The sequence below is a fragment of the Suillus plorans genome, assembly GCF_016647745.1.
Source record: "Suillus plorans strain S12 chromosome Unknown HD556scaffold_7, whole genome shotgun sequence".
In the NCBI taxonomy this organism is placed as follows: domain Eukaryota; kingdom Fungi; phylum Basidiomycota; class Agaricomycetes; order Boletales; family Suillaceae; genus Suillus; species Suillus plorans.
This window is the reverse complement of record NW_024537391.1, coordinates 690,825-707,258: the sequence shown is the minus strand read 5'-3', so window position 1 is coordinate 707,258 and position 16,434 is coordinate 690,825. Positions and strand designations below refer to the sequence as shown.

The following is a 16,434-nucleotide window of genomic DNA, read 5'->3' as shown; positions in this document are numbered from 1 at the left end:
CAAGGATGTCTTACATAAATCCGTGTGATGATCTATGAAACGAGTTGGTCGACTGAAAGTGAGCTCGATTCTGCACATAGTAGTTATGTTGCATCCACCACACCGTGCTACGTCACTGCGCATTTCTTGTTAGTCTGTACTGTTTTACACACATGCGGATGAGTAATATTAGAAAATTCAATGCAGCCCTGTAACTGTGGTGTAACCGGGAGGTCAGGCGTAGGTCCTCCGTACAACATCAGTAATTAGAAGGAAAGTGTTCTTTGTCCTTCACAAAATTGTTGGCCTGCAGTGTGCGTGTCCCAGTCCGCCCGTAATCAACTGCGTGGACATAGAAAAATGCAGTGGCTTGCACCCACTGCATGCTGTTGCTCGAAATGGGCCGCCGCTTGTTATTATGTTTTCACGTATTCGTTGCTACATAGATAGAGGGTGTAATCCTGGTGTACATTGATGTTGGATGATATCGCGGAGGAGAGTAGCTCATTCCTCGAAGACCCATCTCTCAGCGAGCGGCCCGATTATTTGGATATGATAACGTGTGAGACCTCCGCGCGAAGCTCCAAAGTACGCTCGTACGCTGAAATGTGTGAACTCGGGACTCATACCGACTTTACGGATCACTTACGCCATGAAAAGTGCGGAAAGTGCGAATGAAATAGTGAGAAATGACCGCATCCACGAAGGAAACCCGAGTAGTGATGCAAATATGCGCACTAATAGCAGGGGTGTCATTAACAAGGCAGATTGGTAGGCTGTTAACGATGAGCTCAGTGGTAAGTCAGTGAGGAAGCGTGGAAGGTCACCGTGAAACCGAACATAATCGTTATGAGTTTCCAGCACAAGTAATATCAAAGCTGAAGCAAATCATGACACGACGAAATAATCTCTTATACTTGTATAACTTACCTGAGATCGGACCCAAGATATATGCGAAGGCTGATAGAACATCCACACGCATTCCATAACTCGTTTCCCACTGGTTCTGCTGAACATCTTCCTGAGTGTCCTCATGCCCACTTATCGAATTGTTAAATGTAGGGAGACCGCCAGATTGATAAGATATCTCTGTTCCTCGTGAGGATGAGTGAACAGGAAACCACGACTGCGCTTTGGAGCTTGAAGACGGCGCTGATCGGTAGGAAGAGTCATCTGGTGGAGGGGTCTGCACGCATGGGTACAATTCATTCATAAAGGCCTATGGAGAATGCTTACATAGGGCGCGAATGAAGAGGCAAAGCTAGATGACATAACTCTATGATATCACAAGCCCGAGGGAGTTCAAGGCTAAGGAGCTATCCAACCCTTTTGGGCAATTACAGGTGGCTGTGTACGGATTCTGCCGAACGGACTTCGATCTACTTGCGCCTACACGCACCATCTCGTCAAGACCCCGGGAAGAAAAGGTCGCAAAACGTCAAGGACGACAAGAATCATGGTGAGAGTTCCCGTCAAATGCTGCAGGTTGCTGTACTATGTCGAATCGTCGAAACCGAGCGAGATCTGCGGTCGGGAGGCGATGGATGGTACCAATGCAGGTTGGATGTACTAAGCTTACGGTCTATGACTTTAGGCCGACAACACAGCACCCGTCACCCTTCGCGCCCGTAAATTCATCACCAACCGCCTTTTGGCGCGCCGTCAGTTTGTACTCGATGTTCTCCACCCATCGCGGGCGAACGTACCAAAAAACGAGCTCGCAGAGAAGTTGGCTACCATGTACAAGACGGAAAAAGCACGCGTAGTCTGCTTCGGTTTCCGAACACAATTCGGTGGTGGACGTAGCACTGGATTTGCGTTGATTTACGATGATGAGGCATCACAGAGGAGATTCGAGCCTAAGCACAGACTGGTCCAGGCAAGCTTTTGTTCCCCCTACCACACGACTACGATCTCATTCTTTATCTAACTAGTCTGGCCTTGAAACCAAAGTTGACAAGCCTTCACGTAAACTGCGACACGAGAGAAAGAACCGCGCGAAGAAGGTACGACAATTTCTTCAATCATTATCGTATGATGGACTGATACACTTCGTCTGCAGTTCCGTGGTACTAAGAAGACTAAGGCTGCTGAGCCTGCTAAGAAGGGCAAGTAGACACTACCCTCTCGCATTAGTCTATATTCCTTTCTTGCTCGAGTGCCCCCCTTATTATTGAGAACCAGTCGAGCGAGCTGTACCTATGGCGTATGTCACACTCACAACCACATTCATGAATCATATGCACATGCGGCTCACAAGCATTTCAATTGGAATCTGTGCGTTCTTAAGAGCATTGAAAAATCAGTTGATTATGTCGGGTATCGATGCAGTGGTAACATAGTTGAGCATACAGTCCTACAAAGAGGGGATGAAACACAGTAAAGCTGAAGCTTTAGAAGCCGAGCTTCTTGTGGATAATATCCGGATCCTCTTGATACTCTTCTGCTGATACCCACATCTGTGGATATGTTTCAGAACTACCAACATAGAACAGGTTGAGACCAACCTTCTTGAAAGTTCCAAGACCTGCAAGAATAGAACCACCTATCCACGTCGAGTATTTACGCTCCGGAGGGGCGTAAATCTTGATCTTAATATCCTTCAAAGCCAACTTCTTGATTTCGTTGAGAAGACGGTCGCCGAAACCTTGAAGATGCTATCAGTGCGAGTAAGTTGCCTGCTAAAGCTTACGGACCTTTGCATAACGTGCTGCCTCCACTGAGCACAATATTCGAAAAGAGACTCTTCCGCAGATCTAAATCAACCCGATTGATGGAATCTACAACAACCTGATGGACACCGGCGTATTCCTGTCCAATGAGCTCTGGATTAAACAATATTTCGGGAGCACGGAATCGCTCAGGTCCCAGCTGCAAGAATATGTAATTGGCATCTCCAGACTAGAAGTTGGGAACTTGCCTGAACTAGGTTTCCATCCGGGAGACGGAACTCTTCAGTCCGACCCACCGTGTCCTTCTCCTCTTTGGAAGGATTTAACGCGATATAACAGCACTTTTCCTTTATTATCCGAACAACTTCTCTTTCCGCAGTCGTGTGTAGATGATGGCCAGATTTTCTTAGCAGTAGCTGTAGATGGTCAGTTACATCTCTGTGTAATGCGACATATGAGGGTGTTATTCGACGGGAAGATGGACATCATACCTTCCGGCGACATCCACTCTTCGAATTGCGTGAGGCATCGAGAAACCCTCAAATACTGGGACAGCGTGTGTAACACCATCCCCAGAGTCGAGTACTATGCCAGTCGTCCGCCCTGAAGAATATCTATGGATAGTTCGAAGGGGCTAGAATAACTATGACAAGTATATAACTTACAGCGAAAGAACGGCCTGTACGGAGAGGAAGAGAGCTGGAACATTGAATGTGTCGAAGAATATCTGAGCGGCTACATCACGATTACTCCTTGGATTGAGCGGCGCTTCCGTCAAGAGAACTGGGTGCTTTCAGGCATTCTGATCGGAACGTCCTGGCACCTATATTAGATAAAGGGACATACCTCTTCACTAAGGGTCCCAAGTTCTTCAGCGTATATCCAACTCCATATCCGTTCCATGTCGTCCCAATCAGTTACAATGCCATGTTCCATAGGGTATTTTATTTTGAGAAGACCGCGGAACTCTTGTGCACGACGACCGATGAAGACATCACCTTCAAGGGCACCAGCCATGACGCGCACATGCTTTGGTCTCCCAACGCTAGAAATTCAAGTGATTGGAACCACGTGTTGGCCAGCATTGCGCTGTAAAAACGTACAATGACGGAAAAAAGCATTTCGGATGATCTTGACCCGCAAAACCTGCTTTGATAGTTCCTGAGCCCTGTTCAAAACCTAGTTGAGCCTACACGCGCCGTAGCTGGAAGATGAGCGTTACATTGTCTATCACGACAGGTTGATTTGTTAGGACATCCTCAAATTCTGCCGACATCCCTGCAGTGATAATGAAGAAAAAAAGTTATTAAGGAAGTCTAAAGATTCGGTTTGACGATCAAATGTGAAAGCAGACGCGTTTGACCGTTTGAGCGTGTTTCTCACATAATATCACATCCACCTCCTGGCCACCACTGCGTTTCGTCATGATACGACATGGTCCCACACGGCTTATTAGCTTTCTCTTTATTACGCTCATACTCAGCATCGTATGTCGAGTTAATCTTTATCTAACCGGGACCCTTCAATTAACAATTTTAGCAGGCGCCAGTCGAAGCTGCCATGAATAAGTGGGAGGTGACAAACTTCTGCAAATGCGAGTCCCTTGAACTTGATCATCATGCTGTAGTGTCTAATCACAATTTAGGCATCTGCTTCTCTGCCAACTATACGATCTTATCCCTGAACACGCCCGACAACCCCTCCAAACCTTGTCTATCGTGCACCAAGCAGTGGTGCTTGAATCAGAATCTACCTATCTGCGCCGGTGCAGCTCTTGGCGACACAGATCCAGACACTGCGACCGGTCTAGAGGGAGATGTGGAAGCGCGATGTTTTCGTGCGTCTTCAATTTCCTTGTGTCTGCCAACGTTAATTTGTCCCTACCAGAACGAGATTCTCCTAGGGACCAGCTTGTGGTCACCCTCTTTTTATTGATTATCCTCGGACTGTTACTTGGTGTCAGCATTAAAAACCGCATGCTCAAGGCAGGTTTGGATTCTAGTACGGCATGGTCTGCCAGCAGGCGGTGGTGGGAGGTTCATACAGTTTCTTTTCGTTTTGAGTGATACTCAGTCATAATTGCAGGAATGGTTACCGCGTAGGTATTCTGAAGACTATAACCTTCGTGAGCGCCCCACTGGCAATGGCAGTCGGGGAAATTACGCAGAGATATCGAATACGCTTCCCATATAGTTCTTTGATATGTACGATTTGCAGTAGATCCACGGTGATGCAATGCCTTGCCTACACATGTTTCCCTTATAGAGCATATTCAGGCGCCACACTAGGCTGCGCTTCCTGAATTCAGACCACAACGTCTTAATACCCGTTCTCAGTCTCTTTAGCACCTAAGGGACAACAAACTTGTGTAACATTATAACAATCAAAGTCTGTTCTGCCACCTACTACTAGCGCTTCATGGGCTCATTGTGCTCCAAGGCCGGTGTGCATTCCGGGGGACATCAGGTGTTGGGAAGCACTGTCGCCCAGTCAAATGATGGCACCACCGTGACACCGCCTTCTAATCCTCGCGCCGCAGCTGCAGAGGCTGCTGAGAGAAGGTTGAAAACGGTAAGCCGAATCTGAATTAGTATCCATTTACAGGATTCACCAGGCAGCATAGGCACATGCACGAGGTACTAATGCCTCGAATCCGAATCGGGGACGACTTGCCGAACAGGTCGAGGCCGCGAAAGCGGTGAGATCAGTACCTACATCAAGAGATGAAGAACGGCTAGTGGTAATGTCAAGCTCTATGGCCGATTGTTTACCGTTCCTCACTGTCGCTACTTCTAGTGGGATTGAATAATACTTTGTGCGTGTGTATCGCCTCACCGCCAGTATAACATGTGGGTCATCCATCCTCCGGACTTCTTATTCTGACCTCCAGGTTTTCTCGTGCTGTTTAATACAGGATCGCCGATCCCTCCCATAATTTTCAATTTACCTCGGACCCGCTCAATCATGAAGTGATCCCTCAAGGCCTCATGGGCATGTTTCTTCTTGTATATCATGCCCCACTATTATCTTACACGTCGTCGAACTCAGCGGACTACCGGTGAGACAGCATGACTCGGATGTTCGGACACGTTGTTTTCATTGTAGAGCATGCCATCTCTTCTGTTCCCATGATCGAAGAAAGTGACGCCGTTTTGATTTGTCTTGGTCCATGTACTCCCTGAGATGTAAATGGGTAAATGATGATTGTTGGAGGATATGATATGGTTGTGTGAATCCCCCGGTTCGGCTCATTGCATTAAGGCGGATGTTCGATGCCGCACGTGGTGTGATCGTCACAACGTCTACCAAATACATAAGTAGCCCTTAAGAACTGTCTCTACGATCACCGAACGCATGAATGTCATCCGAAGCCGATGGATGGAACAAAGTGTTGTGGGAAAGGCAGCCTTTTCCTGATAATTACATCCACCCTCATTCTTTCCTCTCTTCCTTGAGGCGGAACCGTTGGTAGGCATAATTTATCTCCAAAACGTGGTACTTAATATTCTCTAAAGCTAATTTCAAGCCGTACACCTATTGGCCACTAGTACTGCTATGCTGTGCGATCACACAGCACTTAGCGACAATCTTCACATTCCTCGCAGTTTTTGTGAGGCTCAAGGAACGCTGGCTTGATGCCCGTGTCCTGTTGTGGGTCTCGATAGTTAGTTTCTTTGGGGGATATGCTATGTATGAGATCCTCAGCTATTCTAATCCTGTTCGTGGTGCCTTCACCCGTACGTCTCCACATCCACTGGCACCCCTGGACCCTTCATTGATTGTGTTGCACCTACCAGGCTCAAATACGATCAAATCGTCCCTTCTTGTTTTCCTCGCGTTGATGGGTTTGTCACCTGTTTTGCGAACTTTGACCGCAGCAACGTCCTCGGACTCCATTTGGGCGCTTTCAGCATGTCTCTTCTTTCTTAACGCGTTGCTCGCCGATTATAGTTCCATGAAACCACTCCGACAGGAAAGGTGGGTTAGTGCCACGTTGACCCTGTTGTCAATTCTCATCTTCCGTGTAGACTGACATCTGTACTATCCATGAATGCCGCGATCTCGTCATCGGTTGTCTTGGCCTCGCGACTGCCTGACGATTTGGCTGTCTTTGCTCTTGTCCTGTTTGCTGTGCAATTGTTCGCTCTTTTCCCGATCCTACGTCATCAGCTTCAGGTGGGTTCGGTAATTTTGCCTAGTTACATTATCGTGTAAACTCTGATTATAGGTCACACCACAAGTAGCACAGATCCTCTTCACACTGACCCTTTGTGTACTATCGTTTGCTCTAACGTTACCTTTATCCGTTTCGGTCGCCTACCTTTATGCAGGCATTTCGATTACGGTGACGTTCGTTGCCCCGGGAGTCCTAGTCTGGGCACAAAAATACAAAAAGCACGTCACTTCGTCAAGCTTTTTCCTTTCTTGTTAACATATCTTTCCGCAGCGAGATAAGAGGACCGTGGGATGTCGCTGTTCCGAGACTTAATTGATAATTGGTCCACCCTGTTCAAAACGTGGAGCACAGCATAGAATCTTACTTTCTAAATATCTTTGTCCTCCGCCGAGCAGAAATGACTTCTGTCGGCCCGTACGCGAATGCCACGAGCCCATAGATCCAGACCAGTATAACGATAGCATTAGCCAGTGAGCCGCTGGCGAGTTACCGACTTCCGCGAAGGACACGCGGTATTACGCATGCGCAGCCATCAGAGTGTTTTAATAATAAATGTATTGTGCAACGAAGGTACATAACATATTACATGTGACACTATGCAGCAGACCTTTATGAAGTAAGTGCAATACAGTAAGTAACTGGGATCTTTAATCGCTGTACAAATAATTGTGGTTACATAGTCCACTGGTGACGAGAAGAATAATACAATCCCTAGGGATCAAATGAGTGAACTGGTAATCGTTGAGGAGTACATTTATATTTGCATCATGTTTGCATGTCGGAATCGTCGTGGTGAAGGCGGGGACGCTTCGAGCCAGCCACTACGCCCATTCCGATGCCCCTGGCCTCGAGAACTTCCATAGCAACCTTAGCCGCCCCTTCAGAAGTTTTTTTGGTCCTGGTACGAGTTCGACGGAGTGCTCCAAAAGCTTGAGCTTTGATGACCGCCAGCGTGCCCGAGATTGGGGGTGCACTAGGAGAAGGTGACCTCGACTCCCGAGAACGTGCTCTACGAGGTCGGAGTTTCGAATAGGGGGTGGCTTCACCTTCGCTACTCCCTCGCTCGTGATGAGAGCCATTCTCGCTTCCAGAGAAGTGAGGAAGGGAGGGTAGAAGTGGACTCGGGCCGGAATTCGCGCGACGGGCCCCAAGTCTATAACGCACACCGTCGCTGCCCGCACTAGGAAGCGAAATGTCGGCAGTGCCACCATGTAAGGTTAAATCAGCACCGTGGGTATTGGAGTGCCTGCGATAATCAAATTCTGCACGATCTTGCGTGATCGGGCCATCAGCAGGGAACGTAAATTGGAATGGAGACGTCAAGGACGTGCTAGATGAGGATGGGGGAGTTGATGAAGTGGGGGAGATGGAACGACTACTGGGAAAGAGATATGGGGTTGTTTCTAAGTGATTGAGTTGAGTCTTCTGCTCTTCAAAAGGGCGGTTTGCATATACATCAGGAGATGTCAAGGTAGGAGAACCTACAAGCTCTATCAGAAGTCGTAAGATAGGTGGCGGGAGCATTAACTAACCATTAGCGGACGTAGTCTGCGCCACGTTGTGAGTCCATGGTCCGTCCCGGTTGATGGGTTGCATCGGATACGGGTAAGAACCATATCTTGATACTCGGGCGTTCATATGATGTCCAGTTCCACCGGAGGTTATCTGTTCGGTCTCTACGCCAGTGTAAGAAAGTGCGGGAGACTGAGTCGCATATGAGTGACTTGGCGCGCTGGTATACGAGCTGCTGCACAAAGAATTGGACGTCTCATCGCTGGTCTGATATCCCATGCTATCATCACTATAATGACCATGCGACGAGGGGGTACGATTGTTGATGTTGGTTGGTTGAGGATGAGCAGCAAAAGATGAAGGGAGCGGGGGCAAGTCGTCGGATTCAGGAGCCTGTCCTGTCTTCCTCGCCTGCCAAAGGGCTCTCCAGAACTTCTCACGTTCGCGCAATTCATGTCTAAGGCGTGCATTGTCTTGTCGTAGATCCCCGGATTCTGATCGCGCTTCGCGACATGAATCCTGAAGTTGGAGGACGACAGACTCAAGACTAGTGACTAGGGCATATGACAAGGATGAGCGATGAATGTAGAATAGAGTAGAGATAACTGACCTGTCTCTTCTAGAGTTGCTATGTAGTTTGCTCGCCTCAAAAACATAACATTTGAACATGGTTAAAGCAGGGGTTGAAGAGGTATGGCTCACCTTTGGCGGAAGGCAGCTTGGGCATCCGCATTTTTCTTTTTTCGGACAGCAATATCAGACATGGGGGCGGTAGGATCGTCGTCAACGTCTGCTTTGAAGTTGGATTTATCGTCTGAGGGTGAATGGCCGGTGTCGGCTCTATTAGGCATGTGAATACAAAGGTTGTGAAAAGGACAATAAGGCTTCTATCAAACGCAGCCAGACACTGAGCTTGGGATGTAAAGGAGGGACTTTGAGACGATCCACAGAAGAGAGGACGGTTTAAAATGGCATGGAAAAAAAGAATTCGAATCAAGGGCACGAGGAGAGGGCCGCGGTGTGATCACGTTAAGCGAAACTGTTTACAATTTCAGACTGTCCGTGGGGGCCTCACGGGGAAGTTTATTGCAATTCGGAATCATAATATGTTTGTAAATCGTAGATGCTGGCAGACGTTTGACCTTCAGGTGATGGGAGTTAACTGCACATGTGATCCCTTGGTGTGTGATCTGCATTCATTCCCGAGCCATTGAACGTACCCGGTAGCAACCCTGCTCACTGGTGCTCGCCGCTCTCTCAGGAACCTGATGTTTTGGCGCATGTGCGGTCGAATCCCCGATGCAATCCTTCATTTCACTCTCAAAGCCGCGTTTTGACGGCCGATTGCACTCTATAGATCCAACACTTCTCCACTCTTCTCTCACTCCAACTCACCGCAGTGACCGCGATCAACGCACTAATGGAGATTCACGACCCTAAAGGGGCACACCAAGGACATAGTCATCCATCTTTTTCGGCTTAGACACGCCGTGTGCCATGAAAATGAGGCCGCGAATGCAAAACCTACGGACCGAATCACAACATCCTCTCGTTACGGTTATACCCTCTTATGCACAAGTGGAATCCATCTCGGATTCATCCTCACCTTCCATATCTTCATCTCCTTCCATATCCAGTATATCCATCGTCGTGCCATCACCGTCAAGAATACAAACAACTCTCCTTCCGGCTCTTCCGTTGACCGCGAGGGATACTGATCCGTCTCTGCACGCGGTTAATTGGCGACGTCTCTTGATCGGGATGGTTTTCAACAGCTGTATCATGCCGTTAGTAAAACCACCGGTCACAAGGTCTCGACAAAAACATGGTGGTGCACGATACTTACATGCCCCTCATTCAACCTTTGAACCACGTTGGCTATCATATCTTTCCGTGCGGGGCCATTTACGTATCCTTCTGATTGCGTTTGATACTCTAGGGCGCTGTAGTGAACCGTAGCTGCGAACATCGGGCCTTTGACTGTTATTGAATGGAGAGCCAAATGGACATAAATAATGCCTTACCGTCGGTTCCTCTGACTTTGTATACAATGACGAGGATCTCGTCGTCAAAAAACTCAGCGTTACAAAGATGAACATCGGTAACATTCTCGGGCTCATGACCAGCTATGGAGCACTCCATAACAATGACATCAACATGCAGCGGAACCCCAGCGGCACATTTTGCGTAAGGCGCCCGGGTCAGGCAGACTAATTTGTACACATTGAATTACAAAAAAGGCGAAGGAGCCAAAGGCGCAACTCACAAAGGGGCCGCATTTCCGAGGCCAAATAGATCGCGAGATGCTGCAGGTGGTTGCCAGGCTAAGAGATCCGAATTTGGTTGAATGCACTGCACTGTAAAGAGCATGACTCACCTCATTTTGTCGCACAACTCTTTCGCGGATAAATTGGCAAGCACCGCTTGAAACTGTTTCACTCGCCTCTACCTGAAATGGCGTAGCACCAACATTGCTTGACACGATGGCTGATCGAGCGGTAGCTTTCGAAACATGTGCAAAGACCCGCTGACACCGGACAGCCAGATCATGAACAAGTACCCACAGATTCCGGTCCAGATGTGATTTATCGGCCGTGGAGACTTTCTAAAACACATACAAACTCATGTCGTAGAGTACACATTACAATTAAGTGAGAAACCTACCGGCTGCCATGATGTTTGAGAAGGATCCTGCAACGCGGTGTGGGCTTGTTCCAGTGCTTCTTCAAGAACTTTGTTAGTATCTGTGTTATGTTGAGGCAAGCCAAGATCTCCGGTATCAAATTGGGGAGTTGGTCCTGTGAACCACCGGTCTATTTGACTTGTCTTCAGCCCGGACATTAAGTAGTGATTGACTTCGAGGATATCATGTTCAGGGGGTGAGCGGGTCTCGGGGGAGTTACCTGCTAAGGCGATTTCTAACACGGGAAATAGGCTACGGGTATGCAGCTCAGTAACTCACTCACCATACCGAAGAAAACTCAGGAAATGTTTGAATGACCCAAGTTCCCCTCTTGCTTGAAATGCCAACAAATTTGCAATGAAGATGCTTTGCTTCAGCACAGACAGACAATGGGTAATGTCGTCAGTGTTGAATCCAAACAAGACGAATTGAGGACTGGAAGAGTGTCAGCACAACGATGAGTAATCCAGTAAAATCCTGTTTGACATAAGTGACCACCCTCGAACTTCTTCAAAAATGATATGTAACCGTTGAAGCGCAGGAACGAGTCGCAACGTAGAGAAGTCGCGCAGTTTAATGAGTGCATCAGTCACCGTGGACTCCCATTTCTGGAGAGCCTAAACGCAAAATTAGCTCTGAACAACAAATCGTTGGATAAATCAACCCTTTCACTCATTTGTTCGCTGGACGATAAGAAATCTGAAAGTCCCTCAGAACACAAACCAGCGACTAGGAGACCAGTGAGTTCGAGAATTGCACTAGGTTCCTTCTCTGTCGAGGAAGCTTGAGAATAGTAAAAATCCATCAAAGGACAGCATCACTAACGGCCAAATTGATCACGAAGTCTGGTTTCTAGCAGCTGAATCCACTTTGGGCCAGCTTCTCGTGCTCCAGTAAGTGAACCAGAACCAAACCAGACTTCACGCAGGTCTTCAATGACCCGCATGACATACCACATCAACTCCCGTGCGGCGGAGGAAAGCCTGGCGAAATCTCTGATCCTATGCGAGGCAAGCAACGGTAAGTCGATCGATAGAGGCGCAAACGTGGCAGACAAGAAGTCGGAGGCTGAGGCCCGAGGATGAAGTAGAAATAGCGGTTGCTTCGGATCCTTGAACACTGCCGTTGGCACGGTCGATGGAAGCGTACTGATCGGCCCTAGGTAATAGCTGCCGTCCAAGAAACAGTGAAGCTTGCCATCGTCGTCACCTATCACGAGGAGACTGTTCTCGTCTTCCGCAGAAATATAAATCTGTGTTTCTTTTGCAGTCTTGCCTTGTTCATCGATCAAGATCGGAGGGCATAGAGAAGCAAGAGATGGGTCTGGTAGCAACGATGGCCAATCACTGATGACTTCAGGTATGGATAACTTCAGCGCGGCACCTGTCTGCGTCCCTTGGAAAGCGAAAAGGTCGGTGGCACTGAACAAGCGTTAATGAGTGCAAATTTTGTGGCCCTGGAAGACTCACGTGAGCTTGTGATCTTCTTCTCGAAGGGGATCGAGGAGTGGAAGAACTTTCAATATGGAGAGAGCAGACCCTGTCTTCAGTATGATAAGAGTGGATGAAGTGTTAGGATAAACCAATCCACAGACATTGATTTCGTTTCTTTTGAAGATATCTGGAATGGTGCTTCTTGATAAATCGCGGCAACCCGGGAACCACCAAGCTCCGGTTATTCGATGTTGTTGTTCAGAATTATGCGACAATGCCGGGATAGTGAGAGAGCGCTCGATGCGCCCATCTTGCACGGAATGAAGCGTAACGCGGGAGAATCCATGAGAGACAGCGATCGTCTGACCTGCAGTAAATAATGTTAGATATCACGGCGCATAATTTGTGGCGTATAACCGTACCACACGGACTCCAGGCTAACGCTGATACGCTTTCAATGGAGCTTTCGTCACACTCTATCTCAATGTCCCACTTTTTGGTTCCTTGCATTTTCCATAGAGTCAACCTATCCCTTCCACCAAGACGGGATACCAGGACGACAAGGTCCTTGTCTGGGCAGCAAGCCAGTGGCAGTAGACGGCATGGAGACGAGAGCTGCAAGACAGCCAGTGACGCAAACGCGTCGTGCTCCATGTGCTCTGCCTCTGATGATACAAAAGCACAGTCCCCGATTCGAAGTATTAGGCTCAAGGTAGGCGAGTCGAGGGTTCTGTAAGTTCAGGCACCTACATTTCCACGTGCGCGTGAAACAGTTGCCTTTTCTGTTAAAGTTCAGACCTGGACCCTCATTGGAGGTTTCAGGAAGATGAACGGTTGTTCCTTCTAGGTGATCAGCACTGTGTACTGTTTGCGCAGGGCCGCTCGCTGCAGAGCCTACTACGGTTACATCCAGATTTATTATGGAGGCTGCAAATACACCGCTTCGATTTCACTATCTACTTGCCACAGCAGGATGACAAGGTTGCGTCCCTGATGAACTTTAGTCTCAGTAATCTTCATAACTAAATAGAATAAAAAAAGTTTTGCTACTTTGAACTTTATACTGTAGGTGCCTGAAAGCAGAGCACGAAATGCTCAACACAGGAACTTGTATGTAGACATTTGACCACGTGGTCTAGCCTCATAATGTACGCCAACCAATTTTGGGCGATTAAACAAGTTGCTATTTGTCCCTCCGTTTTCCCCCTTTGCGCTTGCCCATCCCGCCGATTGCGTCTCCCTTCTTCGCATGAACCCCTTCACCCCTTGCTGCCTTCGATGATAAATCCCTGTCAAATGTATTACCACCAGTTCTCGATACCCCCTTTTTCGTCTTCCTTCTTTTTGAAACAGGTCCGTTTCGGTGGTCTGGAATCCCAATCTTGGCGGGACGAGCAGCTTTCTTTGCGGAACGAATGGCAGCGTTCACAGCACCCGCCTCACCCAATTCCTTGTCGGCTTCTAATGCCATCTTCCGTCGTTTTGCCTTCCTGGTCAGACCAGCAAACTTATCTCTTTTTGGCTGAAGGGATAGTTCAAAGAGGAGTTGTGAATGATGCAACAAACCTACCTTGGGCTCGTCAATAGCCTTACGTTTCCCTTTTTGCGCGAGTGCCATTCCACTCTCATGCTGCTGTTTGCTCGTGGCTAGAAAAAACGGCGTAAAGCTCTTGCTGATCGCAAACCTTATAAATGTTCACCCACCAACTGCCTTTGCCTTCTCCTTTTCGCTCTGAAACCAGGTTCGAGCAGGCCGAGAGAAAATCTCATCTTGATGCTCGATCATATTTTGTCCCTTCTTGAGTTCCATTTCCGCCTGTCGGATCTAGTATAATGTATGAATAAAAGCGGTTGGAATGATATTCAACGACCCAAGTTACCTGCTTCTCCTCTTTCTCTTCGTTAAGAATTGTTGCGACCTCATCTCTTAGAGCCTCTACCCTCTTGACCCATTTGGGAAAAATATCAGCAGGGACAACCCGATGGCGAACATTATCTTCTCCCGCACTGTGCTTGATGGCTGCTTTGAGCATTTTCCTGTCTCCTTCTCCTACTAGAGTAACAGAGCTACAATGATGATCAAAACACACGATCAACGGAAACGGGTCAAAAAATTGAAGCTTACCGACCAGACTTGCCTGCGCGGGCCGTCCGACCTACTCGGTGAAGGTATTGCGACAATGTGTTAGGCATGTCGTAATTGATGACTGTTTCGATGCCCTTGATATCTAACCCACGAGAAGCAAGATCAGTCGCCATCAAATAATCTACTTGTGAATCGCGAAATAGCTGTAAAGCTTTGAGACGCTATCCCAGAATCAATGTCTGACATGTAAGAGAGTGGACAAGTGCTGTCTAACCTGTTCTTGAGTGAGGTCGCCATGCAATTCCTCGGCCTTCATATCAAGAAGACCAAAAACAATGCGCATCTGGTGTGCTAGCTTCTTGCTCTTGTAGAATATGATAACGCGCTGTCTGAATGTCCTCTTGCATAAAGATACAAGCAGGGCAGTCCGGTCTGCGTCCTTCTCCGTTCGCACACGAACAAATTCTTGAGTAAGGCCTCGAGCCGTGGTTCGTTTTGGGTCTACGAACAGTCGTACAGGCTTGTTCAAAGACATCTTCACCAGTTCATCGACAGTGTCAGTCATTGTAGCGGAAAACAGCATTGTCTGACGGGAAACAGGACATGCTTTGATGATTTCGGCTAACTCGTCTGCAAATCCATCCGAAAGCATGCGGTCCGCTTCGTCAAGAACAAGAACGTCCAGTGCATCGAGCGCGAAAGAAGGGGAATTACGCAAGTGATCGATAAGCCGTCCAGGAGTTGCAATGACGACGTCTGGGCGAGTCCTCAGAGTTGCTTCTTGCGATTTGAGGGAAAGTCCACCTAGATGTTTTACATGAGAACAGGCCGCTGTGGAATTTGAAGGGAACAAACCAACGACGAGGCAAAAGCGAATGTCAGTGTGTGCTGCAAGTTTAGAACCGACCTCATAACATTGCACAGCTAATTCTCTTGTCGGGACCAGCACCAGACACCGAGTTGCCGCTGCATGCTTCCCCTTTTCTCGATATAGCAGCCGTTCCAGCATAGGGATCGTAAATGCAGCAGTTTTTCCAGAGCCTGTGACAGCATTTCCGACAACATCTTTGCCCAGCAAAGCAACAGGGATGGTCGCGGCTTGAATGGGTGTCGGTGAAGTAAACCCGAGATTGGCCAACGCCTTGTGAATTGGACGGGAAAGATTCATAGTCAAAAAAGATGCATGATGCTCCGTAGGTGCTGCCTCCGAGTCAAAGAATGCTTCTTTGCGATCCTTTTCGACTTGAGTCTCTTCTTCTGATTCATCCGAAGAATTTGATTCCATATCAACATTATTACCCTGCTCCTCGTCCTCCTCAGATACGGACTCAGCGCTTTCGTCATTTTCCTCGCCGGAACTGGCAAGGGGGTCATCTTCGTCGCCCGAACCATCCGTTTCAGGGAAGTCCTCCGCACCGCTAGCATCACTTTCCTCCATACCGTCCTCAGCTTCATCCTCAGTCTCTGGCTCGCGTTTTCTTTTTGAGAGAGTCTTGAGTTTGCGTCTTTCGATGATTTCATCTACTGAGACGGGATCCTATGTGCCAATTCAGTGACTGACTACTGTGTGTAGCAGTGATACTCACCGGCTTAGAGACCTTCTTCACAATGTCCTCCTGCTGCGTTCCAAACTCTAAAAAATCGGTGTAGGGATCGCCAACGACATCAAACTGGAAATCGGGGTCCAGGTGGGCGGCATCATCCACTTGCTGCTTCTTGCTGCTTCTGCGTTGAGGTGGTGATTCATCGTCAGATTCGATGGTCATTACGAAGTCCATGGCTAGATATAATGTAGTGCGACCAACCGACAGAGTCCAAACGAGTTTCAGCAGGCTAAAGTTCCTCAGAGAGCGATACTACGAGCAGTTGTGTTATGAAGATCTGGCCTAGCA

General features: G+C 48.1%; 8 protein-coding genes across 8 annotated transcripts; 4 read left to right on the top strand and 4 right to left on the bottom strand.

Annotated features, from left to right (window-relative positions):
- Positions 1 to 162: 162 nt before the first annotated feature.
- HD556DRAFT_893191 (uncharacterized protein) lies at positions 163 to 1,325 on the bottom strand. Its single transcript, XM_041311966.1, has 5 exons — positions 1,216 to 1,325; positions 910 to 1,165; positions 807 to 857; positions 629 to 755; positions 163 to 580 (listed from the first exon to the last, which is right to left on the bottom strand). Exons 1-5 carry the CDS (start codon positions 1,249 to 1,251, stop codon positions 484 to 486), a joined length of 567 nt encoding a protein of 188 aa, XP_041165075.1. The 5' UTR covers positions 1,252 to 1,325; the 3' UTR covers positions 163 to 483.
- A 15-nt stretch (positions 1,326 to 1,340) lies between these two features.
- HD556DRAFT_1338682 (ribosomal protein S24e-domain-containing protein) lies at positions 1,341 to 2,255 on the top strand. Its single transcript, XM_041302003.1, has 4 exons — positions 1,341 to 1,438; positions 1,574 to 1,858; positions 1,914 to 1,985; positions 2,042 to 2,255. Exons 1-4 carry the CDS (start codon positions 1,436 to 1,438, stop codon positions 2,093 to 2,095), a joined length of 414 nt encoding a protein of 137 aa, XP_041165074.1. The 5' UTR covers positions 1,341 to 1,435; the 3' UTR covers positions 2,096 to 2,255.
- Positions 2,256 to 4,028, bottom strand: HD556DRAFT_1338675 (actin-related protein). The gene is made up of 9 exons (XM_041302002.1): positions 3,874 to 4,028; positions 3,755 to 3,819; positions 3,498 to 3,696; positions 3,317 to 3,441; positions 3,143 to 3,265; positions 2,900 to 3,089; positions 2,676 to 2,850; positions 2,487 to 2,626; positions 2,256 to 2,438 (listed from the first exon to the last, which is right to left on the bottom strand). The coding sequence occupies exons 1-9, from the start codon at positions 3,925 to 3,927 to the stop codon at positions 2,373 to 2,375; spliced, it is 1,137 nt and encodes a 378-aa protein (XP_041165073.1). The 5' UTR covers positions 3,928 to 4,028; the 3' UTR covers positions 2,256 to 2,372.
- Positions 4,029 to 4,947, top strand: HD556DRAFT_1338669 (uncharacterized protein). The gene is made up of 5 exons (XM_041302001.1): positions 4,029 to 4,138; positions 4,194 to 4,245; positions 4,297 to 4,488; positions 4,539 to 4,687; positions 4,737 to 4,947. The coding sequence occupies exons 1-5, from the start codon at positions 4,076 to 4,078 to the stop codon at positions 4,842 to 4,844; spliced, it is 564 nt and encodes a 187-aa protein (XP_041165072.1). The 5' UTR covers positions 4,029 to 4,075; the 3' UTR covers positions 4,845 to 4,947.
- HD556DRAFT_1338662 (uncharacterized protein) lies at positions 4,948 to 5,890 on the top strand. The gene is made up of 4 exons (XM_041302000.1): positions 4,948 to 5,222; positions 5,275 to 5,391; positions 5,448 to 5,500; positions 5,566 to 5,890. Exons 1-3 carry the CDS (start codon positions 5,070 to 5,072, stop codon positions 5,454 to 5,456), a joined length of 279 nt encoding a protein of 92 aa, XP_041165071.1. The 5' UTR covers positions 4,948 to 5,069; the 3' UTR covers positions 5,457 to 5,500; positions 5,566 to 5,890.
- Positions 5,891 to 5,918: 28 nt separating this feature from the next.
- On the top strand, positions 5,919 to 7,366 carry HD556DRAFT_1286038 (phosphatidylinositol N-acetylglucosaminyltransferase subunit C). Its single transcript, XM_041299335.1, has 6 exons — positions 5,919 to 6,115; positions 6,167 to 6,388; positions 6,449 to 6,629; positions 6,680 to 6,827; positions 6,880 to 7,046; positions 7,099 to 7,366. Exons 1-6 carry the CDS (start codon positions 6,010 to 6,012, stop codon positions 7,142 to 7,144), a joined length of 870 nt encoding a protein of 289 aa, XP_041165070.1. The 5' UTR covers positions 5,919 to 6,009; the 3' UTR covers positions 7,145 to 7,366.
- Positions 7,367 to 13,170, bottom strand: HD556DRAFT_1286035 (anaphase-promoting complex, cyclosome, subunit 4-domain-containing protein). The gene is made up of 17 exons (XM_041299334.1): positions 12,879 to 13,170; positions 12,493 to 12,823; positions 11,849 to 12,444; positions 11,688 to 11,794; positions 11,510 to 11,640; positions 11,307 to 11,458; positions 11,005 to 11,258; positions 10,718 to 10,945; positions 10,607 to 10,664; positions 10,365 to 10,550; positions 10,187 to 10,314; positions 10,013 to 10,115; positions 9,476 to 9,502; positions 9,043 to 9,130; positions 8,951 to 8,985; positions 8,361 to 8,894; positions 7,367 to 8,309 (listed from the first exon to the last, which is right to left on the bottom strand). The coding sequence occupies exons 1-17, from the start codon at positions 13,108 to 13,110 to the stop codon at positions 7,594 to 7,596; spliced, it is 3,906 nt and encodes a 1,301-aa protein (XP_041165069.1). The 5' UTR covers positions 13,111 to 13,170; the 3' UTR covers positions 7,367 to 7,593.
- Positions 13,171 to 13,487: 317 nt separating this feature from the next.
- Positions 13,488 to 16,434, bottom strand: HD556DRAFT_1338621 (DEAD-domain-containing protein). The gene is made up of 8 exons (XM_041301999.1): positions 16,129 to 16,434; positions 15,398 to 16,079; positions 14,817 to 15,346; positions 14,582 to 14,763; positions 14,337 to 14,523; positions 14,161 to 14,281; positions 14,027 to 14,103; positions 13,488 to 13,978 (listed from the first exon to the last, which is right to left on the bottom strand). The coding sequence occupies exons 1-8, from the start codon at positions 16,318 to 16,320 to the stop codon at positions 13,640 to 13,642; spliced, it is 2,310 nt and encodes a 769-aa protein (XP_041165068.1). The 5' UTR covers positions 16,321 to 16,434; the 3' UTR covers positions 13,488 to 13,639.

Excerpts from the sequence above, each read along its gene's own strand:
- HD556DRAFT_1338621 (XM_041301999.1), bottom strand. The coding sequence starts at position 16,320 with ATGGACTTCGTAATGACCATCGAATCTGACGATGAATCACCACCTCAA. Across the intron at positions 14,764-14,816 it reads GCGACCTCACTCAAGAACAG|CGTCTCAAAGCTTTACAGCT; the intron begins GTTAGACAGCAC and ends ATTCTGGGATAG. Across the intron at positions 14,282-14,336 it reads AAGAGAAAGAGGAGAAGCAG|ATCCGACAGGCGGAAATGGA; the intron begins GTAACTTGGGTC and ends ACATTATACTAG.
- HD556DRAFT_1286038 (XM_041299335.1), top strand. The coding sequence starts at position 6,010 with ATGTCATCCGAAGCCGATGGATGGAACAAAGTGTTGTGGGAAAGGCAG. Across the intron at positions 6,389-6,448 it reads TGTTCGTGGTGCCTTCACCC|GCTCAAATACGATCAAATCG; the intron begins GTACGTCTCCAC and ends TGCACCTACCAG. Across the intron at positions 6,828-6,879 it reads TCCTACGTCATCAGCTTCAG|GTCACACCACAAGTAGCACA; the intron begins GTGGGTTCGGTA and ends CTCTGATTATAG.
- HD556DRAFT_1338682 (XM_041302003.1), top strand. Across the intron at positions 1,859-1,913 it reads CTAAGCACAGACTGGTCCAG|TCTGGCCTTGAAACCAAAGT; the intron begins GCAAGCTTTTGT and ends TTATCTAACTAG. Across the intron at positions 1,986-2,041 it reads GAAAGAACCGCGCGAAGAAG|TTCCGTGGTACTAAGAAGAC; the intron begins GTACGACAATTT and ends CTTCGTCTGCAG.
- HD556DRAFT_1338675 (XM_041302002.1), bottom strand. The coding sequence starts at position 3,927 with ATGTCGGCAGAATTTGAGGATGTCCTAACAAATCAACCTGTCGTGATA. Across the intron at positions 2,851-2,899 it reads CGGATGGAAACCTAGTTCAG|CTGGGACCTGAGCGATTCCG; the intron begins GCAAGTTCCCAA and ends ATATTCTTGCAG. Across the intron at positions 2,627-2,675 it reads AGGCAGCACGTTATGCAAAG|GTTTCGGCGACCGTCTTCTC; the intron begins GTCCGTAAGCTT and ends AGCATCTTCAAG.
- HD556DRAFT_1338669 (XM_041302001.1), top strand. The coding sequence starts at position 4,076 with ATGATACGACATGGTCCCACACGGCTTATTAGCTTTCTCTTTATTACG. Across the intron at positions 4,139-4,193 it reads TTACGCTCATACTCAGCATC|GCGCCAGTCGAAGCTGCCAT; the intron begins GTATGTCGAGTT and ends CAATTTTAGCAG. Across the intron at positions 4,246-4,296 it reads GGTGACAAACTTCTGCAAAT|GCATCTGCTTCTCTGCCAAC; the intron begins GCGAGTCCCTTG and ends ATCACAATTTAG.
- HD556DRAFT_893191 (XM_041311966.1), bottom strand. The coding sequence starts at position 1,251 with ATGTCATCTAGCTTTGCCTCTTCATTCGCGCCCTAT. Across the intron at positions 858-909 it reads TATCTTGGGTCCGATCTCAG|CTTTGATATTACTTGTGCTG; the intron begins GTAAGTTATACA and ends GATTTGCTTCAG. Across the intron at positions 756-806 it reads CGATTATGTTCGGTTTCACG|CCTACCAATCTGCCTTGTTA; the intron begins GTGACCTTCCAC and ends CATCGTTAACAG.
- HD556DRAFT_1286035 (XM_041299334.1), bottom strand. The coding sequence starts at position 13,110 with ATGGAGCACGACGCGTTTGCGTCACTGGCTGTCTTGCAGCTCTCGTCT. Across the intron at positions 12,445-12,492 it reads GAAGAAGATCACAAGCTCAC|TGCCACCGACCTTTTCGCTT; the intron begins GTGAGTCTTCCA and ends ACGCTTGTTCAG. Across the intron at positions 11,795-11,848 it reads ACTTCGTGATCAATTTGGCC|AGAAGGAACCTAGTGCAATT; the intron begins GTTAGTGATGCT and ends CTTCCTCGACAG.
- HD556DRAFT_1338662 (XM_041302000.1), top strand. The coding sequence starts at position 5,070 with ATGGGCTCATTGTGCTCCAAGGCCGGTGTGCATTCCGGGGGACATCAG. Across the intron at positions 5,223-5,274 it reads CTGAGAGAAGGTTGAAAACG|GCACATGCACGAGGTACTAA; the intron begins GTAAGCCGAATC and ends CAGGCAGCATAG.